Below are 23396 nucleotides of genomic sequence, written 5' to 3' on the forward strand. Positions count from 1 at the left end.
TCAACTAGATGTTGTCTGTTTTCCTTTCCCTGAGATGTAGGAACAAATTCATAATGCTGTTTTCAGTAATATGAATGATTTGATTGGTCTGGTTCTGGTAACTATGATTTACTGTCAAAAATAAAATCCCAGAGCTGAGGTTGTAGCTTGGTGGTAGAGTGCTTGCCTAGCATGTTAACAAAGGCCCTGGGTGCAGTCCATAGTCCTGCAAAACCATTTTAAAAGTCAATGAAATTCTAGGCCCAACCTCAGTTTCAACTGTTTGCTGTTCAATGCTTCCCTGTCTGTGCGCTCTAGTTCCCCAGCTGCCTACCCTTCCTCCTCCTTCTCTTTCCTCTGTCCCAGAGAAAGGAACCAGGGGTCCACATGGTTTTTAGGTTCAGACCTCAAACTTTCAGAAGACCAGTTCCAGGCGCACTCCCCCCGCCCCCCAGCTGGCCGTGGCATCTGGTTTGGCTCAGCTGTATACCATACACAGCCAGCGGTCAGCTGGCAGAGGAGACACCATCCCCTCTTCAGGAAGACTGCCTTCCTGCACTCTTGGATTTCCTCCCATGTGGCTGCGGCCAGGGGCGCCAGCTTCCCTCTCCTTCTTGTGACTCTACAATCTTTCAACATCGTTGCATACTTAGAAGATGAAGAAATTCAAGGGCAAGCCGCCAGATGCATGGTGTTACTTGAATTTTGGGTAGAATGATGGGCCAGCCATGGCGGCCTCTTCTGCCAAAGGTCTAAGAGGATCCGTGTACCTAAATGCTCCGATTCTGAGCCGTAAGACAAGGCCCTTCTATAGAGAACACAGGAAACCATAGCACTGTTTCTCTCTGGTCTGTTTCTCTCTGCTATGAAGAACTTCTAGATCTAGCCCTGGAAAATCTGTCCTACTTTTTCATATACCGCAGGAAGAAGTGGGGTGTTGGAGCACAGGGGCTAATAAAGAATGGTGTACCACTTGAGAGACAAGGTGTCTGATAGTGCTTTCCCTGCTGTCTTTAGAATATGGAGGTTAATGTCCACCTTCCCTTGACACATGATTTACAGTAATGTTGAGAGAGCAGAACAAGTCCCTTTTCTTTTCTTTTTTGGTCTGCACGGGGACTCGAACTTGGTACCTGAGCTTGTACTCATTGTCTATAGCACTCTGCCAACTGAGCAAATCTCTAGAACAAATCTCTTTCAACACCTTCTGATATCCAGGAGACACTGTTAGGGCTGTATATGCTTACATTTTGTAGAGTTTTTGAAACATAAAGATACCGTTACAATTCTTCATTGCTTGTTGTAATACAGAAGCCAATTCAATGCGTACATTCTCCCGGTGGATGCAGTTTGCACGTGTATGTGATTGCTTTCTGCGTGCACAGCAGCAGGCCCATACCTGTATGCACCCGAGGTAGCCGTGCTGGGAGGCCACGTGAACCGCGCTGTTCCCGTCCTGGTCCACTTCGTCCAGTGAGATGCCTTGCTCTTGCATGAACTGAAGAAGCCACAGAAGAATCTTCTCCTGTAAACACAAAAACATTGGAATTAGCAGAATACTAGGCACAGAAATCAAATGTAAAACCAAGGAAAGTCAGTACTATAACTTGTGAAGAATATCTACAAGTAAGCTTACCATGTCAGAAGGAAATTCCCAGGATGCACTGAAAAAGTCAATGATAATGGAGGATATTGCGTGCGTGCATGCGTGTGTGTGTGTGTGTGTGTGTGTGTGTGCATGAGTGCACGCCAGTGCATTAAGGCTGGTACTGCAATTTGGCATGATGCTCTTGCTTAACTTTTTCCACTCAAGGCTAGTACTCTCCCACTTGAACCATACCTCCAAGTCTGGCCTTTTGCTGGCTAACTGGGGATAAGAAATCTCTTGGATTTATCTGCTCAAGCAGCTTCAAACCTCCATCCCTTAGACCTGAGACTCCTGAGAGTAGTTAGGATTATAGGCATGAGCCACTGGTGCCTGGTTCATAGTGGAGCCTTTTAACAGCAGGAAACTACCTTGAAAATGTTCTTGTTCTATTCCTTATTTAACGGGAGACCAGACTGTAGAAAGTCTGAGTGCTTTCAAGACATAGCTAAGTAGCTCCCAGGCTGGGAACAGACACCAGGTCTTTTGATTACAGGACTCTCTCAAGACAGCGTTTTTTTATTATTGTGAGAAACTGCCTGTAACCTTGAAAACCTTGGAATATCGAGATAACCTAGCTTCTATTTTTAAATCTTAAACTATGCCCCACATACCCCCGCCCCATTCAGACTTAACAAAAAGAAGCAGTTCCTTAAGTTGTTAAGTATAAAGGATCTCACGGAAACCTGAGACCTTTTGTTTTTCTCTGACCAAATGTTGGCAGTGTTTTAAAGGTAAAGTTGTTTTCTGCTTCCCAGTGACTCTGAACACAAACCTTTCTACAGCTAAGTCAGTGTCTCATCACAATGTTTGCCTTTTACCCACTGAGCATTCTGTGGTATTTTCATGTTATGTTTGGCCTTTGTAAAAAGCAGGGGGATGGGATTTCATTGTTTTAAAATAGAAGAATTAAATATAATTTTTAAAAAATCCAGAGAGTGGTAAAAACAACAGCATGAAGTTTAGAGGGTGGAATGTGACATTTAAAAAGATGATCCTGTGTTTGAAACAGCCCTGAACTTCTTTCTTTCAAAGGATTTTTTTCCCCCTAAGTTATTTGCTCAGACTGGTCATGAACTTTTATGCTTTTCTGGATTAAATTTGCCTTCATCTTCAGAACATGCCAACTAATCTGTTAAAGGAATGTTGGCCAAAGAATAACCAAGTCTTTTAACAGTTCGCCCCTTACTATGCAAGGGAGCAGGGCACGGTTTCTGAAGGTATCTGAGACATGGGGGCAGGGGAGGGAGATATTTGCACCACACTTTTTCCAAATGAGTAAGCAAGAAATCAGACCCCTAAAGAGCAAGAAGAGAAAAAACAACAACAATGTAATCAATGCCTCCGACATCCCAGGAATGCACCTGGCAAAGAAGACTGTCAGCTGCTAAGGGCACACAGCCCCTGGAGAAAGGGAAGGCCCCGCGTATCCCCCCAGAACGAGGGGCAGTAAAGCCTGGAGCCTGGTGTGGAGACTCTGACCTGTTCTGTTAGTCTCCGTCAGGGGCAAAATCTGGGAAATCTAGACCAGGTTTGTTATTGGGACCAGAGCAGGTAATGTTTTCCTGGGCTTGAGATAAAACCATATATCCTCAACTTTTCGGACTAAGCAGGGGAAACATTCTGCCTTACTCTTTTTTACTTGGGAACAGATGATTATGCTATATAGTTTTAATTCTTAAAAAAAATTCAAGGAGTAGCAGTGTCTCAGGATAAAAGACATAACCAATTGGTTTGTAGCTGATGGCTAAGACATGGACAGTACCAGAGAGCCGGCTGTTGCGTTTCTGCGAGTAAGGGCAGAAGTTCTCAACATACACAACAGTCCTCAAGGAGTTATTTCCAAACTTGAGTTGACTCAGTTTGTTCCATGATATTAACTCACAAGTTTGCACTGGCAGCGTTTCGACAGCATCATTCAACTTCAACAGCTTTACCTTATAAACTGGAAAACTTAAGGACAATTGTTTTTTTTTAAATGTTACATTCCACCCTGGAAACTGTATGCTGGTGTTTCTGCTACTCTCCTGTTTTTTTTTAAAAAAATACATTTAATTAGAAATTATTCTAATTTCTACTAGCTTCTTTATCAAGTAAAGCTGAGAGGAAATGTTGTAGCTATACTTTCTGACCATGCCAATTTTCATGTGTTTTCAGACCTCATTGTTACAGGGGAGATGTGCATTGCACACCCCAAATCATAATGTGCTGAATTTTAGTAATGGGGTTGTAGGCAATGTAACACCACATTTCATAAGACTAAGAGTTTGTGGAGGAAAGTCTGACACCTTCATCTGGGCTGGAAATCTGAGCGTACAAGACACGTGGGATCCTGATGAGTCAAGAAAGAGTTGCTCCAGCTCGTGAGAGCCCTCCGTGCCAGGATGAGTCTGTATTATGAGAATAACTTCTTTTTTTCATTGTTGTTTAAAAATGGTGAGCAATAATTCCAGTAGACATTAACAATTCCATATGCAAGAATTACGTTAAAAAAGACTCACATTTTGATCATTAAACAAAAACAAGTATTCACCCAGTTCCTCAAATTCAGTTCTTTTATAAGAAGATATACAATTGTCTTGTCCACTGAGATATATGCAAATTACAAGTATCTTCCCTATTATACTGTACAGCGAAGTATTAACAAAAGGGATTGTCTAACTATACACCAGACCTTCTAAAAACCCACACAGGATTTCTGGGGTGGGCATGAAGATGGCTGGTATCTCTAAAAACATTCTTAGCCTCACTTTCAGAGAAATTCTATTCTGTTTCTAGAGAACATACCTGTGGACATGCAGAATATTACAATTAAAACAGTGACTTATTACTTCAAACACCTCATAAGGAGGTCAAAACACACCACCATTTTCTTCAACTAAGAAGGCCCTTACCAACATGTGCATGTATTAGACATCTATTCTATATATATTAGATAGTTATGCAATGGTGGGTACCTGCTCTGGAGCTGTTAGCTCTTTCTTGCATTCTGTCTGTCCTTCTCTCTGATTTTGTTTGTTTCTCTGTCTCTCTCTGTCTCTGTCTCTCTCTCTCTTTCTCGCTCATGTTTACTCCATTTCCCCACAAATACTGCTTTCAGAGAACTGACATAATCACACGATGCATCTCTGTGTCATAGAATAGCCTCTTCAATTTGAATTTCATCTGCCCACCATCCATCCACTTGTGTCTACTAAGAGCTTCCTTCATGTACCAATTTCTTCTCCTGGAGATTTTCTGAACATATGGTAGCTTGTTTTATGCGTGTGCCAGTCCTGGGGATTGAAGTTGGGGCCTGAGCACTGTCGCTGAGCTTTGGTGCTCTACTCCTGGCACAGGTCTACTTCCATGATAACTTGTCTAATGTTGTGTTTTATGTGCTCCCAAAGCAATGCAAGTTGTTTAAAGGGGACATTAATACATGCAATTTATGAGACTTGCTGTACAAAGTCTAATAAAAAATTAATTGAAAAGTATGTCACAGTTATTGCTGGTATCAATAAGCTCTCCAGAGTCTGTGGTATAATTGTAACTCCTGAAGGAGTCTGCTTTGTTTGAAGTCATAGATCATCAAGTCTATTATGCCATCAATTTTAAGGTTCACTGCGGTTTTTGAGATGTTAAAATGTGAAAAAAGTCAGCAATAAATTCATAATGTCACTTATTGTATGATGAATGTAGTATCCAGAGATGCTGAGATGTGGAGAAAAAAATTCATGGGAGGGCTGATTAAACAGGTTGAGATCTACATAATTCTTTGGCAAGTTTCTCGTATGGTTTACTCATGGTGAAATAAGTAAATAAATAATACCAATAGCAATAAAACAACATATTGAAAGACCTTCAATAATCCTAACAGCAACATCTGTCCAGTGCCTGAATTGGGCTGGGCAATGTGTCTTTTTTTTCTGACACAGTCCTCTGAAAATCCTGGTAAGGAAGGATGGTCAGAGACCTTCTTTCCCCTCCTCTTTTTAAATGAACGCACCTATGCCACCAAGATGGTACTTGGTAGGGACACGGTTGAGTCCCAGGTAGCCTGAGTTAGGGCCCCATGTTCTTCATGCATCTGTTTCCTGTCTTCCGCCTCCTCCCAAGATGAACACTCAACCACTGGTTCCCAAATGGCTATCTCTATGGGACACACTCACTTGGTGCAGAAATCACCATTAACTGCTTGTCAGTCTTGGGGGTGAACTTTGTGTCCGTAGTGCTTCTTGGTACTTGGGAAGCTGGACACTTGTGATGCACATCTGTAATCCTAGCTATTGATGAAGCTGAGATCTAAGAACACAGTTCAGAGCCACCTTGGGCAAGGAAGTTGTGCGATTCTTTCCTATGATTAACCACCAAGAAGCCCAAAGAGGAGCTGCGACTTAAGTGGCAGAGTGCCAGCCTGGAGCAACACTGCTAAGGGATAGTGTCCAGGCCCTGAATTCAAGCTTTTAGTACCATGCCGGCACCCACTCAGAAACAAGAGAGAAAAGAAAAAAGTAAGATTAGTATTTTGGAAAGTAGAGTGATACTCATGTTAACTAAAGGTTTTTCAGTTATTAGTGATGTACCGCTGAAGCAGGAGGATTGTGAGTTCGAGGCCGGTCTGGAATATATCACAAACAATATATGAAAGGGTTTTCTCTTCATCTTTCATCTGCAATCAGAGCCCTTTCAGATCATCTAGTTCTTTCTGCTTCATGACAATGAAACACTAAAGTCACCCAAACAGGAAAGTCCAGGAGGGATTCATTGTTTTCAGAGTAAATCACAGAATGTCAGCAGCGTGTTCAAAAATCCCTCTCGGCATGCCTGCCACTTCTCAGAACCATTGCCAGGAATTGCTGAAGACTTGATTTTTTTTAATGCCTTTTCGAAGATGGAGAATAGCCAGGGCGGGCAAAGGTACTGTCGGTCAGCTCAGCATCGTGCCGGGGTTTGTGTTTGTAGATGAATGTCTTCACCTCAAGTCATGTGAATGGATAGGTAAAGAAAAGGAATCCCAGGTTTGATGCTGAATGTTACCAAGGTCCTTGGACCAAAGCAGATCAAGGTGGTTCAATGCCCAGGTGGGGAGAGGGAACTCTGTGGGGGAGGGGGAATAGGGGAGTGTGACTGGAGCCTCAGAGCACAGCAGCGGCTTTGAATCAGCAGCTACTGGTCTCCATTGTAGTGCCAACAATACTCCTTCTAGGACACCCCAGCTCCTTCTTTGTGTGTCCCTAAGATTGCCTTCTAGCTCCCTGTGGCTAGTTCTGAGAGGTGCAATCAGTCAGTGACATAATTGCACGCTCTGAGACTTCAAAAGTGTCAAGATGAAGGAAATCAATGCCTGTCACCCTCCCCCCCAAAATGTGTCCATCAGTCTGGGAGGCCTCTGAAAGCTAACGGCCACTGTACTGGACTCTAAAGGTAAAATTTATAAGAAAAGAGACACAAATTGCGAATCAAATGGAGCTCAAACTTTAAGAAACGACAGGAGGGGTAAAGGACGACTAAAATGAGCTGAGATGAATTGTCCTCATAGTATCCTTTGCAGAGGTCAAAACCAGAGCACACTCCAGTGCATGCCGCATGTAGAACAATGTGCATGTGCCGAATCCATCACGAAACCTCTAGACAGCGTCTTCCTTGTGCAAATATTAGCCTTGCAAGGGCTCCAAGTCCCATGCCTCTGCAGGGCATCTGTTATGTAAGTGGCTGGACAAGAACTCCCAGATCTAAAGGGCTTCCTCCTCCATCTCCCACCGGGCTAGGAATGCTCCCCCAACAGTGCTGCTGCACTGCCCCTGAGGACTGTATTTCAGGTCATACAAGTGCTGACTGGGTTGAAATAGCAACCTTGGGATGGGGAGTAGATGCATGAAACAAATGTTTGACATAGTTCTTCAAGGAGGTCGCTTTCCCTTAGCTCACCCAAGAAAACCACCTTGTCACCCAGCCAGTCCCGCAAGGAGTGCTTTCTTCTGTTCTAGCCAAACAGCTGAAAAGTAACAAGAAACCTGCTGTGTGATTTGAATAAAGAAACTGGGGTATACAAGTGACAAAGACTGTGGAAAGCCTGTTATTTACTTAGGGTCTCTGGACAGGTCTGCAGTCCTTTCCTACTTTCCCCTGGCCATCATGGTGACAGGTATGGATACCTGAAAGTCTTTGTTAGGGTTGAAATAAGCAACCATCAGTGATGTTAACCCATTATTCCTATGAGTCTGAAAATGATTTACATAGATTGGCAGTCATCAAATTCTTGTGATGATCTGAACTGAAATTTCTGTTCTCCCCTCTGCCAGTATGCTGATGAACTATTGTTTGGTTTTGGACATTGCAGATGGGGTTAGAAAGTACACTACTTGAAGAAAAGAGTGAAATAGTGCAGGGACAAATTTTACATGTTCTTCATTCTCCTTCATTTCATAGGTTGTGTAGTTGTTCACTTCCACATGTGATATGAAGAGCTCTGAGTTTCACAAGGTATTTATTGCTAGATACAACTGTAAAAAATTAAAGTCTGCAGGGTGAGGCTCACGCCTGTAATCCTAGTTACTCAGGAGGCTGAGATCTGAGGATCACAATTCGAAGCCAGACCAGGCAGGAAAATCCATAAAACTCTTATCTCCAATTAACCACCAAAAAGCTGGAAGCAGAGCTGTGGTTCAAGTGGTAGAGCACCGGCTTTGAGTGAAAAACCTAAGGGATTATATGTCTGGGCCTTAAGCTAGTGCCCTAATATTGGTGAGTGTGTGAAAACACACACACACACACACACACACACATACACACACACACACACACCCTCAGCTTGATCACTGCTACCACTGTAACAGTGAGCACAAATCATCTGTATCACTGGGGACAAAACAGAACCTGACTGTGATGTCAGAGGACCTGGGCTTTGAGCTAGCCTTTACTCTTCCTGGACACAAAGCCACATGTAAGTAATTGAATATTCTTTCTTCAGTCCCTTCAGACTAGGGATTGTTTTGAAATCAGGTGATAGATACACACACACACACACACACACACACACACACACACACACACACACACACACACATCCACGGTATGGAGTTTATAGCTTGTGTGCATATATGTAGTTATATACATTATATGTAATATAAATAAAGCTAAGATATAAACTACATATAATAAAATAAATCTTGTGTGTATATATATACATATGTATATATTATATATATATATAAAGAGAGAGAGAGGTTTTAAGTATATAAAATGAAGTTACTTTGGTACAAAGTAATCATGTAGCATAACTCCCATTAAAGAAATAGTGGTAATTCATTTATTTATTTTTGTGCTGGTCTTGAGGCTTGAATTTAGGGCCTGGGTGCTGCCTCTGAGCTTTAGTGTTCAAGGCCAGAGTTCTACCCACTTGAGCCAAAGTTCCACTTCTAGCTTTTTGGTGGTAAATTTGAGATAAGAATCTAATAGACTTTTCTGCTTTGATTGGCTTCAAACTATGATCCTCAGATCTCACCTCCTAAGTACCTGGGACTACAGGCATGAGCCACCAGTACCCAGCTAGCAATGGTAATTTTTCAGCCTCTGTTCTTTGAATGTGAGACTGCCACTCTTGAGAAAGTACAGTATGTTCTCTTCCTCAAATATAACTTAGGGCCACTGGGAAAGTTTTTGAAGCCAAAGAGGGCACTGTCATAGGTAGGAGAAACAATTTTTGTGTCACAAACAACTATGATTAGATCTCTTTTGATGCTGTGCTGACTTTATTGCTTTTTCAGACTGAATGCGCTTTGGTTGCTCTAGTGTTTAGAAAGCATACATTATTGTCAAAAGGAGGGGGGTGGAAATATAATGGAGTGTGATGTGTGTGCATTCATGAATAATTCTGGGGTTTTCTAGTGTGGAAACTAACTATGTAAGTCATCTAGTCAGAATGCATGCCCATCTTCCCTCCAGCAAGACTTTTTTGAGTCATGTTTTAGGAAGATTTTCCTTTTACTTTGGGTTTGATAAGTATGTCCTTTTTTACTCTAGATAAGTGTTAAAACTATTACACAAGCCTTGGAGAGTACAGGAGGAAAAGCCAGTTGTAATTCTACCATAAGTGAAAACAATTCTGAGCATGCTGCAGTGGAATTTTCTCTATCAGGCTTTCTAATTTTTTTCTTTCAATTTTGAACCCAGGGCCTTGTTATTACTACGCAGGTGTTTCATGTCTGAACTGTGCTTCTAACCCCTATTTATTTTCCATCTCTCTAAAATGAAAAGCTGATTTCAAGTTTCAGGGATAATTTGCATCATATCTTAATTGATTTTATGTAATGAGCACTTTTCATAAATTTCTACCATATGGATACAGCTTCCTTGTTTATTCACTATTCTATCTTACAATATTTGGATTTAAAAGTCTTCTTCATTAAGAAAATGCTACGGCAAATATCATTGCTTATGTATCTTTGGAGACATAGCTCTATCTATCTATCTATCTATCTATCTATCTATCTATCTATCTATCTATCTATCTATCATCTATCTATCTTTTCTCAGTTTGCTTCTCACCAGCCCCACTTAACCTCTCAAGCCATACCTCTACTTTAGCTTTGTGCTAGTCACTTGGAAATAAAAATCTTGAAGACTTTTCTGCTCACACTGGCTTTGAACCATGGTTCTCCAGGCCTGAGCAGCTAGGAATGCATGCACGAGCCACTGGATATGTTTTTGATAGATTCTTATGTCTCGATCTTGGTTAACAGATCATAAAAAATGAAATAGATTGTATAGCCCACAAAAGGAAGGTACTTAAAACTTCCATACCTGGCCGTAGCAACCCGCATAATGAATGAGGCTTGGGAAATCCTTAGAACAACTTAATTCTGCGATGGCTTCTGTTTCACTCACCATCCAGCGTACACACTCCAACTGACCATTCTAGATTGTAGAAAACGAAGAAAAAGAGCAAGAAATCCAATGTAAAATTTAGATTTGAAACAATATCTTAAGATTAAAATTTTTACCAAGGAAAGTTATAGGAATTTTGGCTTTTATATCTGGTTTATTTACCATACAAACAAAGTCTCTGTAATAGTCAGGACCTGTGGTTCTGGCTCAAAATCAATCGCAGAATTTTTATTGAAGTACAGTTTTACAGTTTTAATGTTTGCAGCACTGGGATTTGAACTCAGAGCTTTGGGCTTACTAGGCAGACCCTCTACCATCTGACCCCTGTTGAGCCTTTTTGGCTCTGGCTATCTTTGAGATAAGATCTTACTTTGTGCCTAGCTAAGCCTGGACTGCAATCCTATTTTATTTACACTTTTGACTATAACATGCACACTCTTTTTTTTTTCCCCTGTTGAAATGAGGTTGTTTGGACTGGACTTGAACCACAATCCTTTCAGTCTCTACCTCCTAGGTGGTGGAGCGGCTAGGATTACAGGTGTGAGTCACCGGCACCCAGCCTTTTAAAATTTTTAAATAATTTAAATCAGCTCTTTAAAAAAATCACTATTGTGGCAGGGGTAGCCCGATGTTAAAGTGCCTTCCTGGCATGCATAAGATGGTGGAATCTATCCCTAGACTGTAGAAATAAATAAATAAAGGTATTATTTGCATACTGTCTACTAAATCGTTTGTAAGTCACACTCTTGCAACTAGACCCCTAATTAAGATAGAGACTACTTTTTTTTATCACTCCCAAAAGTTTCATCCTTCTCATCTCTGCCCCAGGCAGCCACTGTGAAGATTTCTGCTACTATAGATGAGATATGCACTTTTGTGTAGAAGAAACATGACGCTACAAAGATTCAGCCAAGCTATTGCTTGGATCAGTGGCTTATACCCTTTTTATTGCTGAGAAGCACTTTCTTATATCACTTTACAATTTATTTATCCAACTGATAATAATCTGCTGATAGGCATTTGGGTTGTTTTTATTTGGGGGATATTATTATGAATACAGTTTTAATAAATTCTTTGTGAATTTACGTTTTCATTTCCCTTGGACAAAACCCCACAACTGGAATTTCTGGGCTATCTGGTATGTGTACATCTGGGTTTATAAGAAGCTGTCAAACTTTCCATGTGCACTCATGTCCAAGACAACCAGTGGGGTTAATTGATCAGTTATCTGTGATTCAAGTTTATGTGACAAAGCAACGGTTTATCTGACCCCCAAATACAATGGTTTCCTATTTGTTAATGAAATATTTTTTTCATCAAGCAACCAGTGATGTCTTAGTCTATAAAATATTAAAAAAATTGTACAGGGAAAATATCCTTCTGAAAGAACTGTCATTGATAATGATACTATTGATACAAAAAGTTAAAACACCCACAACTTTTTTTTTTCAGACCCGGGGCTTGAACTCTGGGCCTAGGCATGGTCCCTGAGCTCCTCTGTACTCAAGGCTAGTGCTCTACCACTTAAGCCACAGCACCATTTCTGGCTTTTTCTGTGATTAATTGGAGCTAAGAGGCTCATGGACTTTCATGTCTGGGCTAGCTCTGACCTCCTCTATGGTGTTGCCACTGAGCAGTTGAATCCCTTCACTAGACAAAGATCAACAGTTGGCCAATCCTTTCTGCTCAGCCCCTACAGCTCAGGCTCCAGTAACCATTCCTTTCCCACTTACCCCTGCCCGTGTCTCTCTCTCTCTCTCTCTCCTCCTGTCCTCTTCTTCCACCTTCTTCATTGTTTCTCTCCCCACCATTAGACCAATTCAATTAAAGAGGTCTCCTCATTATCTTTCCACCCCCCCCAATTTTGCTGATATTTTGGTATTTTTCTACTCTCATTTATTTCCATTGTAATGTTTATTTCCTGTTTTCTGCTTGCTTTGGAATTAGTTAGTTCTTCCTTTTCCAGTTTCCTGAGGAGAATCTCTTTCTATGCAGGGCTTTAGCCGCACCTGTAAGTATTAATATGCTATGTTTTCATTTTCCTTTGTCTCCAGATATATTCTCATATCCTTTGTGACTGGTTCTGACATATTAATTAGTATGTGTCAATTGTGCACACTTTTGAATATCCCACATTTTCTTTTTATAAGGAAGAGTTTTGGCTGGTGCTGGTGGTTCACGCCTGTAACCCTAGATATTCAGAAGGCTGAGATCTGAGGATTGCAGTTCAAAGCCAGTCAGAGCAGACAATCCTGAGAGACTCTTATCTCCAATAAACTACACCAAAAAAAAAAAAAAGCCAAAAGTGGATCTGTGGCTCAAATGGTAGAATGGTAACTTTGAGCAAAAGAAGCTCAGGGACAGCGCCCAGGCCTTAAGTTCAAGTCCCAGGACCGGTGCTCCCCCCAAAACCAAAAAACAAAGAGTTTACTGTATTATGCAAACAGCAGTCTCTGTTTACCACACTTATTGTTTGTATTAAGAGGCCATGTTGCATGACTATTGATTAATAATGATTACTGATATCTACTAGTCTTCTATTATAATCAAAAGACACAGCTTTGTATTTCAATCCTGTTTATTTATTGAGATTATTTTATGTAATGCATCCTGAGGAATGTTTCCTGTACCCTTGACAAGATGTACTTTGCTTCTGCAGAGTGGAATGCTCTTAGAAGGATGCTAAGGTCTGGTGAGTTGGGTGCTGCTTAAAAGGTCACAGAAAATATCTCACTACTCTGAGTCTGAAACCAGTTTCCCTTGCCATAAATAGAAATACCAACAAAGAAGCAGTCTTGAACTTGCCAGTCTTGGGCCAAGGCTCACTCATGTATATGCTAACAAGAAATGTCAGTAGGCTTTGGTGTCTGAAGTCACCCTATCACCTGACTAACACACTGCCTCTGGGTTTAATCAGAATGACTGAGTGAGATATGAAAAAAGAACTAAGGTTAACTTTCCCCCTATCTCTCTAGGTCTGAAAATAATTCCTTCAGCTGCTTCCATGGTAGATAGCAGAGAGCTTTTGACCTCTTCCTTTCCGTTGGCTTTGCTGTTTCCAAAAGGAGCCTGAGACTGTCCTGAATTGCGAAGCAATTAGCTGCTTTCCCTAGAAAGCACTTAATAACGTCTCATCTAAATGGCACAATTTACTGTGGGGAGGAGTTAAGGGGGGGCGGATACTCATGCTGGCATGACCCTTCAACCCATTTTCTGAGGTCGTATCTGTGTTTGATACTTTATCTCCGACTCTGCTTCATGTCATCCAAGTCATAAGTTTCCAAATTTTCTGCCTGTTTGAGCCACACGTTTGTCCTCAACAACAGCAAGGCTCTCAGAACTGTGTAACAAAGTGCAGCACTATCAGCTGTTGCCGGTGCGCCAGATGAAGTTCTAACCTGACTTCCGAAGGTCTTATCAACCTCACCAAGACCTAGCCAAGTGCAGCAAGCACACTGAGGCAGGAAGGGCATCAGGACACACTGAGAAAGGGGTGGGACTTGGTCTGAAATATTTGGGCTTATACTGCTTTTACAAATTCTAGATTCGATATCAGAACAGAAGAAGATTGCGACCTCTCAAATCATTGCCTAGAGTTCTTGTGTTTTATGAGTTTGACAAGTGCTTTGCATTCAAATAAATTAAAACAAAAAATGGTGTTTATGTTTTGAGACTGCTTTACGAGGTCAGTATCATGCTAACCACAGAACCTTGAGAATGACTGACATGTCATACATGCAAACAGCAAAAGGAGTTTCTATGGGGGTTTGGCTTAATGATCACTGTTTCTTATGTACATTCCTATTCAGAGATTTTTTTTTAATCCATTCAAGCAATCACTACACTTTATAAATTAAGAAACAAATGCTGGGCACCAGTGGCCAAGCTTGTAATCCTAGCTACTCAGGAGGCTGAGATCTGAAGATCTGGGTTCAAAGCCAGCCCAGGCAGAAAAGTCTGCGAGGTTCTTATTTTCAACAAATGAGCAAAACGCTGGAAATAGAGCTGTGGCTCAGTGTCAGTGACACCCTTGAGTGAAAAAGCTAAGGACAGTACTTAGGCCCTGAGTTCAAGCCTCAGTTCTGGCAGAAAGGATAAGAAAAAAATGTGTTTCCATCCAATTATATAGTTGGGGAATATTCAATAATGGACCACTAATCAGGAAAATGAGGACTGTATTTTATGAACAGCAAAACATCATGGCTAATGTCAACATTCACTGGCATGGTAAGACTTTTTGTCATCGTTAGATGCTCACTGATAACCATATCTAACCCAACCCCCATGGCCCTACAGGACGTCGTCACAGGACGAGACCATCTGGCACTGGAACTCTGATAACTAACAAAACTTCCCTTTTCACGGGACTCTCAGGTCTTTAAGAACAGGTTCTATCTTTTAGACTGGGAGCCTGTAGCTCATGCCTGTAATCCCAGCTATTCAGGAAGCTGAGATCTGAGGATCACAAAGCAAAGCCAGCTCAGGTAGGAAAGTCTAGGAGACTTTTCTCCAATAAATTATCAAAAAAAGCCAGTAAATGGAGCTGTGGCTCAAGTGGTAGAGCACCAGTCTTGAACAAATGAAGCTCAGGGCAGCATCCAGGCCCAGGCCTGGCAAAAAAAGAAAGAAAAGAATAGATAGGTACTGTCTCTTATTCACAGGGTCAGCACCTAACACAGCTGCTGGTAGAGTCAGTACACATCGCTCACATTGTGTTTTTTCTCTTCTCCACCATGGCTGCTGCAGGCTGGGCTGTTAATTTGACAGGCCATGGAAAACAGCCACAAGAAGATGCCATCTACCACACACACCGATTGCTCACTTTCTTTTTAATATTTCTGTGTACTAGTGCTCCTGCTCATCTGACCCTTTTGTTCAAGGCTGACACTCTACCATGTGCTCCACACCTCTAGTCTAGCTTTTTTGTTAGTTCATTGGAGGTAAGAATCTCAAGGACTTTTCTGTCCCTGCTGGTTTTAAAACAGAGATCCTCAGACCTCCGTCTCCTGAGGAGCTAGTGCTATTGTGCTGAGCTATCAATTTCAGGCTCAGGTTTTTTGCTTAATAAAAAATGATTTTCTATGCTATGTTTGAAGTCACACTTCAAAACAAAATCAAATAAAATAGATCATAGTCTAAACATAGGAAAACTTTACTGACTGGTAAGCAAAATAAAGTTTCAAAAACTTAGGTTTGTTTAGAAGATATATTAGGAACAAGACAGATACTGATTTTTAAACTTTTTTTTTTGAGACAGAACCTTATACGTAGCCCAGAGTAGGGCTGAAACTTCCTATGTAGCCCAAATCGGCCTCGAACGCTCAAACTTCCTTCCTCCATCTACCAAGTCCTGAGATTACAGGTACACATACCTCATCTGGCTAGCATGTTCTTTAATGAGTTCACAAGTAGGTCTTTTTAGCTAGGAAGTTCCCTTTGATATTCTAGTAGCAATATAATTTCACTTATTAAAAATATGATTACGCAATTTTTAGAAGGCACAGTTATTACATAAAGCAAAATACATATGAAATGCAAGTTGTAGTATCTTTCCCTGACCTTCACTCTGGCCTTTCAGTGAATATAACTGAATTCTACATTTATTTGCTAAAGATCTTACAAATAGTTTTAGCTTGCTATCCTCTAGGGATGTGCTGTCTTTCGCTGCAGTGCTGTAAAAGTCTGTTTCCTTGCACCTTGCTTTCTAACTTTTAACTCTGTCCAAGTTGGCATTGTGTGTGAGTGTGTGTGTGTGTGTGTGGTTGACAGCTAGCATCTTGTGCTTTATAAGAGCTGAATGCAAAATCCAGATTCATAGTCTACCCAAGTCTTGATACTGAGGATATTTAACCTTCGGATCTATCCACTAAAAGCCTACTTTATGAGCTGGAATCCTTCTGGGTGCTGTCATCCCTTCAAACTCACCATCCCTTCACCTGTCCCTGTCATGCTCATTAGGAAAAAATGACAAACTCTGTAGATCCAAGTGTGTGTAAGAATCTCACTGCAGCTGCCACGAATGACAACAGTTCTCGGCAATGAAATACATGACTTTCCTTTCTCTTTGCTGGCCAAGAAACTGGAATGAATGCAGTCTCAAAGAACCACTCTGAGGTCAAAGTGGCTCGTGCCTAAAATGGCGACTCTTCCATTCCTCTTAGAAAGTTCACTTGCAGTTTGCTTGATCCATCGCTCTCCTCTCTCCCTTCCAACATTGAGCTCACCATAGCTCTTAAGCAACAACAACAAAACTCCCCCAACCGAAACACCAGAAGGCCAGGGTCCCAGCCGTTACCTTGATGGCCAGGCCTGCTGGCGTCAACTCGTCCACGTTGCGTTCGCTGAGGCAATCTTCCCCCATCAGAGAGGTGAGGTGCTGCAGGCACTCCGCGTGGCCCTGCGACGCGGCGATGTGGAGCAGGTTGTTGCCACTGTCATCGTGAATTTTGTCTAGATTGTCTGCAGCGAGGTGTGGCTGGACAGAGAGGAAGATCAGAACACTTACATCAATCAAGGAAAACAAGACCCAGGCGGGTCTTGGATCTGGAAGGGAGAAATGAGTTTACAGAAACTTCGGTGGCAGTATGAAGACGTAGAACACCAGTGTCCCTTGCTATAATTCCCTGTTGTAATATGCTTTAGAACAAGAGTTCTCAAGAGACTGACCTTCCTACAAGACAGAGCATCAGGGCTAGGGCATGAAGCTCATTATGCTGTGGAGGCTTCAAGTGGACTTTCCAAGTAACGGTAGTGACTTTTGGGGTGCCTGGCAGCCTCGCTGTCTGTTGGCCCCCACTGACTGTCCAGCCCCTGAGCGCTGGAGCTGTTTCATTCCCTGCTGCAGATCTGTTAATGAGCAACTTGTTTCAACTGTTTGCTGGGAATGGCGGACTGCTGGCTCTGACTGCTAACTTCACCAGGACGGCTGCTGCCCACGCTCTGAGCAGACACTGATAACTTCTGAGGGGCAGTGTGGGGGGCGGTCACGTGGCCTTTGGGTTTCTCACCAATGGAACCCCTTGTGGATGAAGTGGTTGGCACAGACTGTTGGGGGGGAACTGAATGGTGTCAGCATTTGGGAAATACGAAAACAAATGGGAGAGGAAAAATCTGGGCTCTGGTAGTTCATTCTGAAATCCTAGCTACTTGGGAGGCAGAGATCTGGAGGTCTGATTGGAGGAAAGCTAGGGGCGGGGTGGGATTTATGACACACTCATCCAATGGAACAAAACAAAACTATCATTCCAGCCACAGTTGAGGGTGTCAGTGTGATGGTGGTACAGGTCATCTTATCCCCCAAAGCAACCGTAACCAAAAAGACTGGAGGCTTGAGTAGAAGAGTGCTTATTTAGCAAGCAGGCAGCTCTAAGTTCACTCCTGAGTTGCTCCAAGAAGAAAAAAGGAAGAATAGAATGAATCACAGAGAATTAGAGGAACGTGCCAGGAAAAACGGAAAAGCTACTTTCAGGAGAAATAAAAACGCAAATTCAATCATATTGTCCTGTTAAATAATATTTGTGGTAATGGACCAAGCACACTGCACTTCCTCTACGGCTTTCCACTAAGTGGAATCACATTACCAAGATGCAATGATTGTCTTGAATGAGATTTAATTAGCATCATCGTGTGAGTCCAGGCTGGCTACTGTTTGATCCGCGGCTGGAAGCCAGAAAAGAACAATGCAGCAGATGGAGAGCTATTTCAGTTGAGCTCTCTCTGAGCCTGAGCAGAAACAACTTTTCTTACACCACCATCCTCTGCGTCTGCTGGAGTCTTTGGAAATGCTTCTCCATGCTCCCTAGATAGGCAGAGCTGGAACTAAGTAAAAACTTCATGGGGTCAGAGGGCAAGCAAGCTCGAGGGTAAGCTTCTATCTGCAAATGTTTTTCAAGCAGCCTGCTCCAACTCTTCTGAATAATGATCAGGCCAGGACAGAGACTCTCTGTTCATTTATCTGGCAGGTCCACCATGAGCAAGGAACTGATGTCCCCGCAGCTGACTGAGCGAGGGCATTGGGCACCATTTGGAGAGAGGGGGAAAAATGACATGAACATTCAAGTTTCAAAGAAGTGCCAGGCTCTGCTAGCTCTTTCAGATTAAATGTCTTTATCCTAGTTGAATGCAAGAAGAGCTAAAATGAAATAACACTGCTTCAGTAGTTATTTGTTTTCTCTGTCATAACTTCGGAAATTTTTATTTTAAAATTCAAAAGTAAGCCAGATACCAGTGGTTCACACCTGTAATCCTAGCTACTCAGGAAGCCAAGATCTGAGGATGGTGGTTCAAAGCCAGCCCAGATAGGAAAGTCAGTGAGACTCTTATCTCAAGTATCCTCCCAAAAAGCTGGAAGTGGAGCTCAAGTGGCAGAATGATAACCTTCAGAGAGGGAAGAAAGAAAGAAAGAAAAAGCTCAGGGACAATGCCCAGACTTTGAATTCAAATCCGAGGACTGGCACAAAAATAAACAAAACCAAAACCTCGGAAGCTTGATGAGCTCTGACGATCAAGGTTCAAAGCTAGCCTGGGCAGGAAAGTCGGTGAGACATTCCTCCACTTAACCAGCACAATCTAGAAGTGGAGGTATGACTCAAGTGGAAGAAGACCAGCCTTGAGAGCAAAAAGCAAGGTGGAGCTCAAGAGCCCTGAGTGAGAAGCCCAGGGCTGGCCCAGACAAAGACAACACCATCAGAGGTTCCCCATTAAAACCTCAGGAAGCTTAACAACAACAGAAATTGTTATGGTGTTATAAATATAGTCCCTAGACTCTGTGTGTGTGTGTGTGTGTTGTGTGTGTGTGTGTGTGTGTGTGTACTTACCAGGAGAGATATCTGTCCTTCTTTCACAATGTTCAGGATGCTCTTGACTTTTTTCAAGTGCTCAGTCCTGTCTTCAGAGCCTTGGGAGCTGGGCCAGGCCAGGCCGTTGACCTGCTCCTCCAGCCTGGGTTCTGTGGTGGAGGACGGCAGGTGAAATGACCTGAGCTGGCAGTCTGTCATTGTCTTTTCCATTTTTCGGCCCAGTGGGTCGCTGAAGGATTTGTTTAAGAAGTCTTTACTCTGGCTTTCCGGCTCGCAGGCAGAGCCACATGGAGGCAGAGGAGGCGAGCTGCTAGATTCCTCCACGGAGGGCTTGTGTTTCTCCAAGAGCACTGCAGATGCTTTTCTCAGGTGAGGGCTTTTCACGGGAGAGAGGACACACAGCGGTGCGGTGTTGGGCGGTGAGTTCTCATTGCCTCCCGTAGAGCAGGCTTTGCCAGGAAGACCATTGAGGGTGGTACACAACCCCAGAATTCTTTTTTCTGAAGTCGCCTTGGTAAACGAGGCCAGCTGTTGGGTAGACTTAATGTAAGGCACATCCAGAATCTCATCCATGTCCAGGTCGTAATGCTCCAGCTCGTCCAGGCCACTGCCAGGATCGGCACCCTTGCCCGGCGGCAAGCCTCTACCTCCATCATCGGGCCTGAGCTGCTCGGGTGGGTCTGGGCCGCCCCCTTTCTGGTACTCTACTTTGTGATTCTTTTGGTCATCGTTTTCAGTGTTCTCCAGAGTCTCGGGCTGATGTTTCAGTGGGGACACGCGCTTCACAGGGCGGAACTTGCTGTATATGTCAGCGATTCCTGTGGGCTTTTGTGTGTTTGTGATGAGAGTGGAGACGCTACAGCTCCAGCCAGAGCTAGAAACTGGGTTTAAAAAGAAAAGTTAAAAGAGGAGATTATTACACTGGTATGAGGACCATGCAGGCAGACGCGGTCCATTCAAGTTAAGCTCAGATTAAGACCCTGTGTGAAGGAAGGAGCAACCAGAAGAGAATGCATGTCCACAGAACACGGGATTCGTACTTACCACTGGAGACAGTGAATGATAAAAGCAAGTCAGGACACAGGGACTCACAGCCCAGTGTAGTGGTGATCATGGTAAGAGCAGAAAGTTAAAGAAAAGCAATTCAAGCCAGGTGCTGGTAGCTCATGCTTGTCATCCAGCTTCTTAGAAGACTAAGATCTGGAGAATCATGGTTCAACACCAACCTGGGCAGGAAAGTCTGCAAAACTCCACCTCTAAAATAACCACCATACAGCCAGCCTGGAAGCGTGGCTCAAGTAGGAGGGCATCAGCCCATAAGCATGAGGACTTGAATTCAAACAAAAATACAAGACAGTGCAGACAGATAATTAAGTTTCTTTCCTCACAATAGTTCTAGAAATATTTAAACACTTGCCATCACCCTGAAGAACAACATTAGAGGATTATCCGTGTTAAGTAAGCCTCCAAAGTAATTTAGGAATACGCACACATGCACGCCCACAGCTGTAAGGTTTAAGAGATCTCCTGTAAAGATAGACTAAGTGATCCAAACGTGAACTGTACAATGTGAGTGACCCACTAGTTTTCCTTTAGGAGGTTAGGGAAGGAACAGAAAGGAATGAGGTGGTCAGGGATTTGCTGAGCCACGAGAGACAAGGCATGGTGAACTCAACCCATCCAGGACGAAGCACCCCATTCCAACTTCCTGCTGGGACACCTTAAGTTCACTGATGTATAATTCCCACTCGTCATGTCCTCCGCTTAATTGTACCACTCCCCATCAAAGAGGTGAGGTTTCAGGGCATTCCTTCCAACTGGAGACCAACCATGTGCCTCTTTAGAACAACAGCACAAAGGAAGGCTCCAGAAGTGTCCACGTATGGTCTTTGCTATTGGCACAACCAAGAGCAAGAACCAGGGACAAGAGTGAATGTGCAGATGTGTAACTTCTCCAACGGTCCCTAGCTGGGGTATGGGAAAGGCTCCTTGTTAAAGTTCCCTGCATTGAAGTACTAAGTCTTGTCACTGGGATCTGTTCTAGGACTGAAGAGCTCTGGAACCAAGAGAAGGCGGTGAGATGTAAGTATTCTGAACCCGAACATTACCTAATTGTGAGCTTTATCTCCCAAATGGACAAGAAGTTGGCATTCACTTTCAAGGGGTCTGCTGTGGAGGGAGGGCTGCTTGGGCTGGGAATGTGGCTTGGTGGTAGAGTGCTTGCCTAGCTAGCATGCATGAAGTCCTGGGTTCGATTCTTCTGTACCACATATTCAGAAAAAGCCAGAAGTGGCTCAAGTGGTAGAGTGCTAGCTTGAGCAGATGAAGCTCAGGGCCCTAGGACTGGCAAAAAAAAAAGGAAAGCAAGAAAGCAAGAAAAAAAAAGAAACAGTCCAGAAGAGAACAACAGTATCTAGCTGGCTTCAGACTGCTGTACTCCTCTTATTGGCTGATTTACAGAGTTGAACATAGTGGTTGGCTCAGAGCAGGCAATTAACATATCCAGCAATTACAAACTTGAGTCCCCATTTGCGCCACTCATTAAATTTTTTTTAAATGCGTAAGGTGAATCCCTCTGCGGGATTTACAGCTTAATCTCACAGGGGACAAAAGTCTGGCTAATATATTTAGAGGAGTGACAATCACCAGAAAAGATTAGATTTAGTTATTCATGAAATGTCATTATGCTGAGGCAAAGACTCATTCCTGTTGGTCCCTTATAAATTTAAGTTTTCTATCTTTCATATGTTCTTTTCTTTCTGAAATGTGAAGCTATGAAGAATTAATGTCTGCCAGAAATGTCTGCAGAGATGTTCTTTTTTTTTTCCTTAAGAACAGATGGTTAGGCTGGCGCCCCCGGCTCATGCTTGTAATCCTAGCTACTCAGGAGGCTGAGATTCAGGCTTGAAGGCAGCCCAGGCAAGAAAGTCTGTGAGACTCTTACCTTCAATTAACCACAAGAAAGCTGGAAATGGAGTTATGGCTCAAGAGGTAGAATGCCAGCCTTGAGCAAAAAAATCTAAGGGACAGTGCTCTGGGTCTAAGACCTAGTATCAGCCATAAATAAATAAACAACCCCTATACAAAGAAATCCTGTATGTTCACTTACATCTAACAGCAGAGAGAGGAAGTGGACATAGAAGGTGTAAAGATGCTTTCAATTTTATTCATCTGCCTTCTGAGAACCTTTAAAAATGGCAGAAAAATGTATATTCACAGACATTTCTGAGAGGCATACTTAGTGTAAATACAATGTTTGCTAATAGCTGGCCAATTACTCTGATTTTTTTTTCTGGCAATTCTAAGAAATGTGCATCTCTGAATTTATTTAAAAGATTTTTCAAGCCACATGACTTGCTGGGTCAATACAAGGAGTGCACTGTACTGATATATTTATGTGTTGTATAAGGCCATGGGTTCAAAGGGCTACTCTTTTATGTTGGCTTTATTTACATGCGAAATTTTTTCCAAGTGATACAGGGAAATGGATACCATATGTCGCCCAGCTGTTTTGTTCTGACAGGAGCCATTAAGAATGCTCTATGGAAATGGATTCTGAGTCTTACAAAAACACTTCTTTCTACAGAAGGATCTGGAAACTGAAGAAGAAGGGTCAGTATTTAGACTGTTGGCCTTCCCCTTATTCAAACCTAGGATTCTTTTTGAGGCTCAGAGTGAAATCTGTGCAGAGTGAATTCTGAGTCTTGAGTGCCAAGAAAATACTGCTAATGAAAAAAATTTATTAATGGGTTTTAGTGAGAATGCTCCAGTTATTTACTAACATTATATACTTGGATAGGAAAAAACTTTATGCTACAGTTGAAAGAAAAATTCAATTAGTTTATTTCCCCTAAGCTGGACAAATGCACAAGAATAAAAGGAGCAGTTGCTTAATGGGCAGAATGTCACTTCCAATCCTTCCTTCTGTCCTTCCTTCCTTCCTTCCTTCTCTCCCTTCCCCATCTCTCTCCTCCCTTTCCTTGTTCCTTCCTCCCTCCCTCCCTTTCCTTCCTTCCTTCCCTCTTCCCTTTCCTTCCTTCCTTCTCTCCTTCCTTCCTTCCTTCTCTCCTTCCTTCTCTCCTTCCCTTCCTTCCTTCCTTCCGTCC

General features: G+C 42.6%; 1 protein-coding gene across 2 annotated transcripts in view; it reads right to left on the reverse strand.

The window, feature by feature from the left end:
* The window catches only part of LOC122103781 (synuclein alpha interacting protein), a 61997-nt gene that overhangs the window by 18346 nt on the left and 20255 nt on the right, over window positions 1-23396 (reverse strand). For both annotated transcript variants that reach the window (XM_042674434.1, XM_042674433.1), the window contains exons 3-6: window positions 19309-20171; window positions 16788-16967; window positions 10409-10522; window positions 1379-1504 (exon numbers count right to left, since the gene is read on the reverse strand). In XM_042674434.1, the coding sequence (XP_042530368.1) occupies window positions 1379-1504; window positions 10409-10522; window positions 16788-16967; window positions 19309-20171 (1283 nt within the window). The remainder of the gene's footprint in view (window positions 1-1378; window positions 1505-10408; window positions 10523-16787; window positions 16968-19308; window positions 20172-23396) is intronic.

This window comes from Dipodomys spectabilis, unplaced genomic scaffold (assembly GCF_019054845.1).
Source record: "Dipodomys spectabilis isolate Male_0828 unplaced genomic scaffold, ASM1905484v1 ptg000019l, whole genome shotgun sequence".
Taxonomy (NCBI): domain Eukaryota; kingdom Metazoa; phylum Chordata; class Mammalia; order Rodentia; family Heteromyidae; genus Dipodomys; species Dipodomys spectabilis.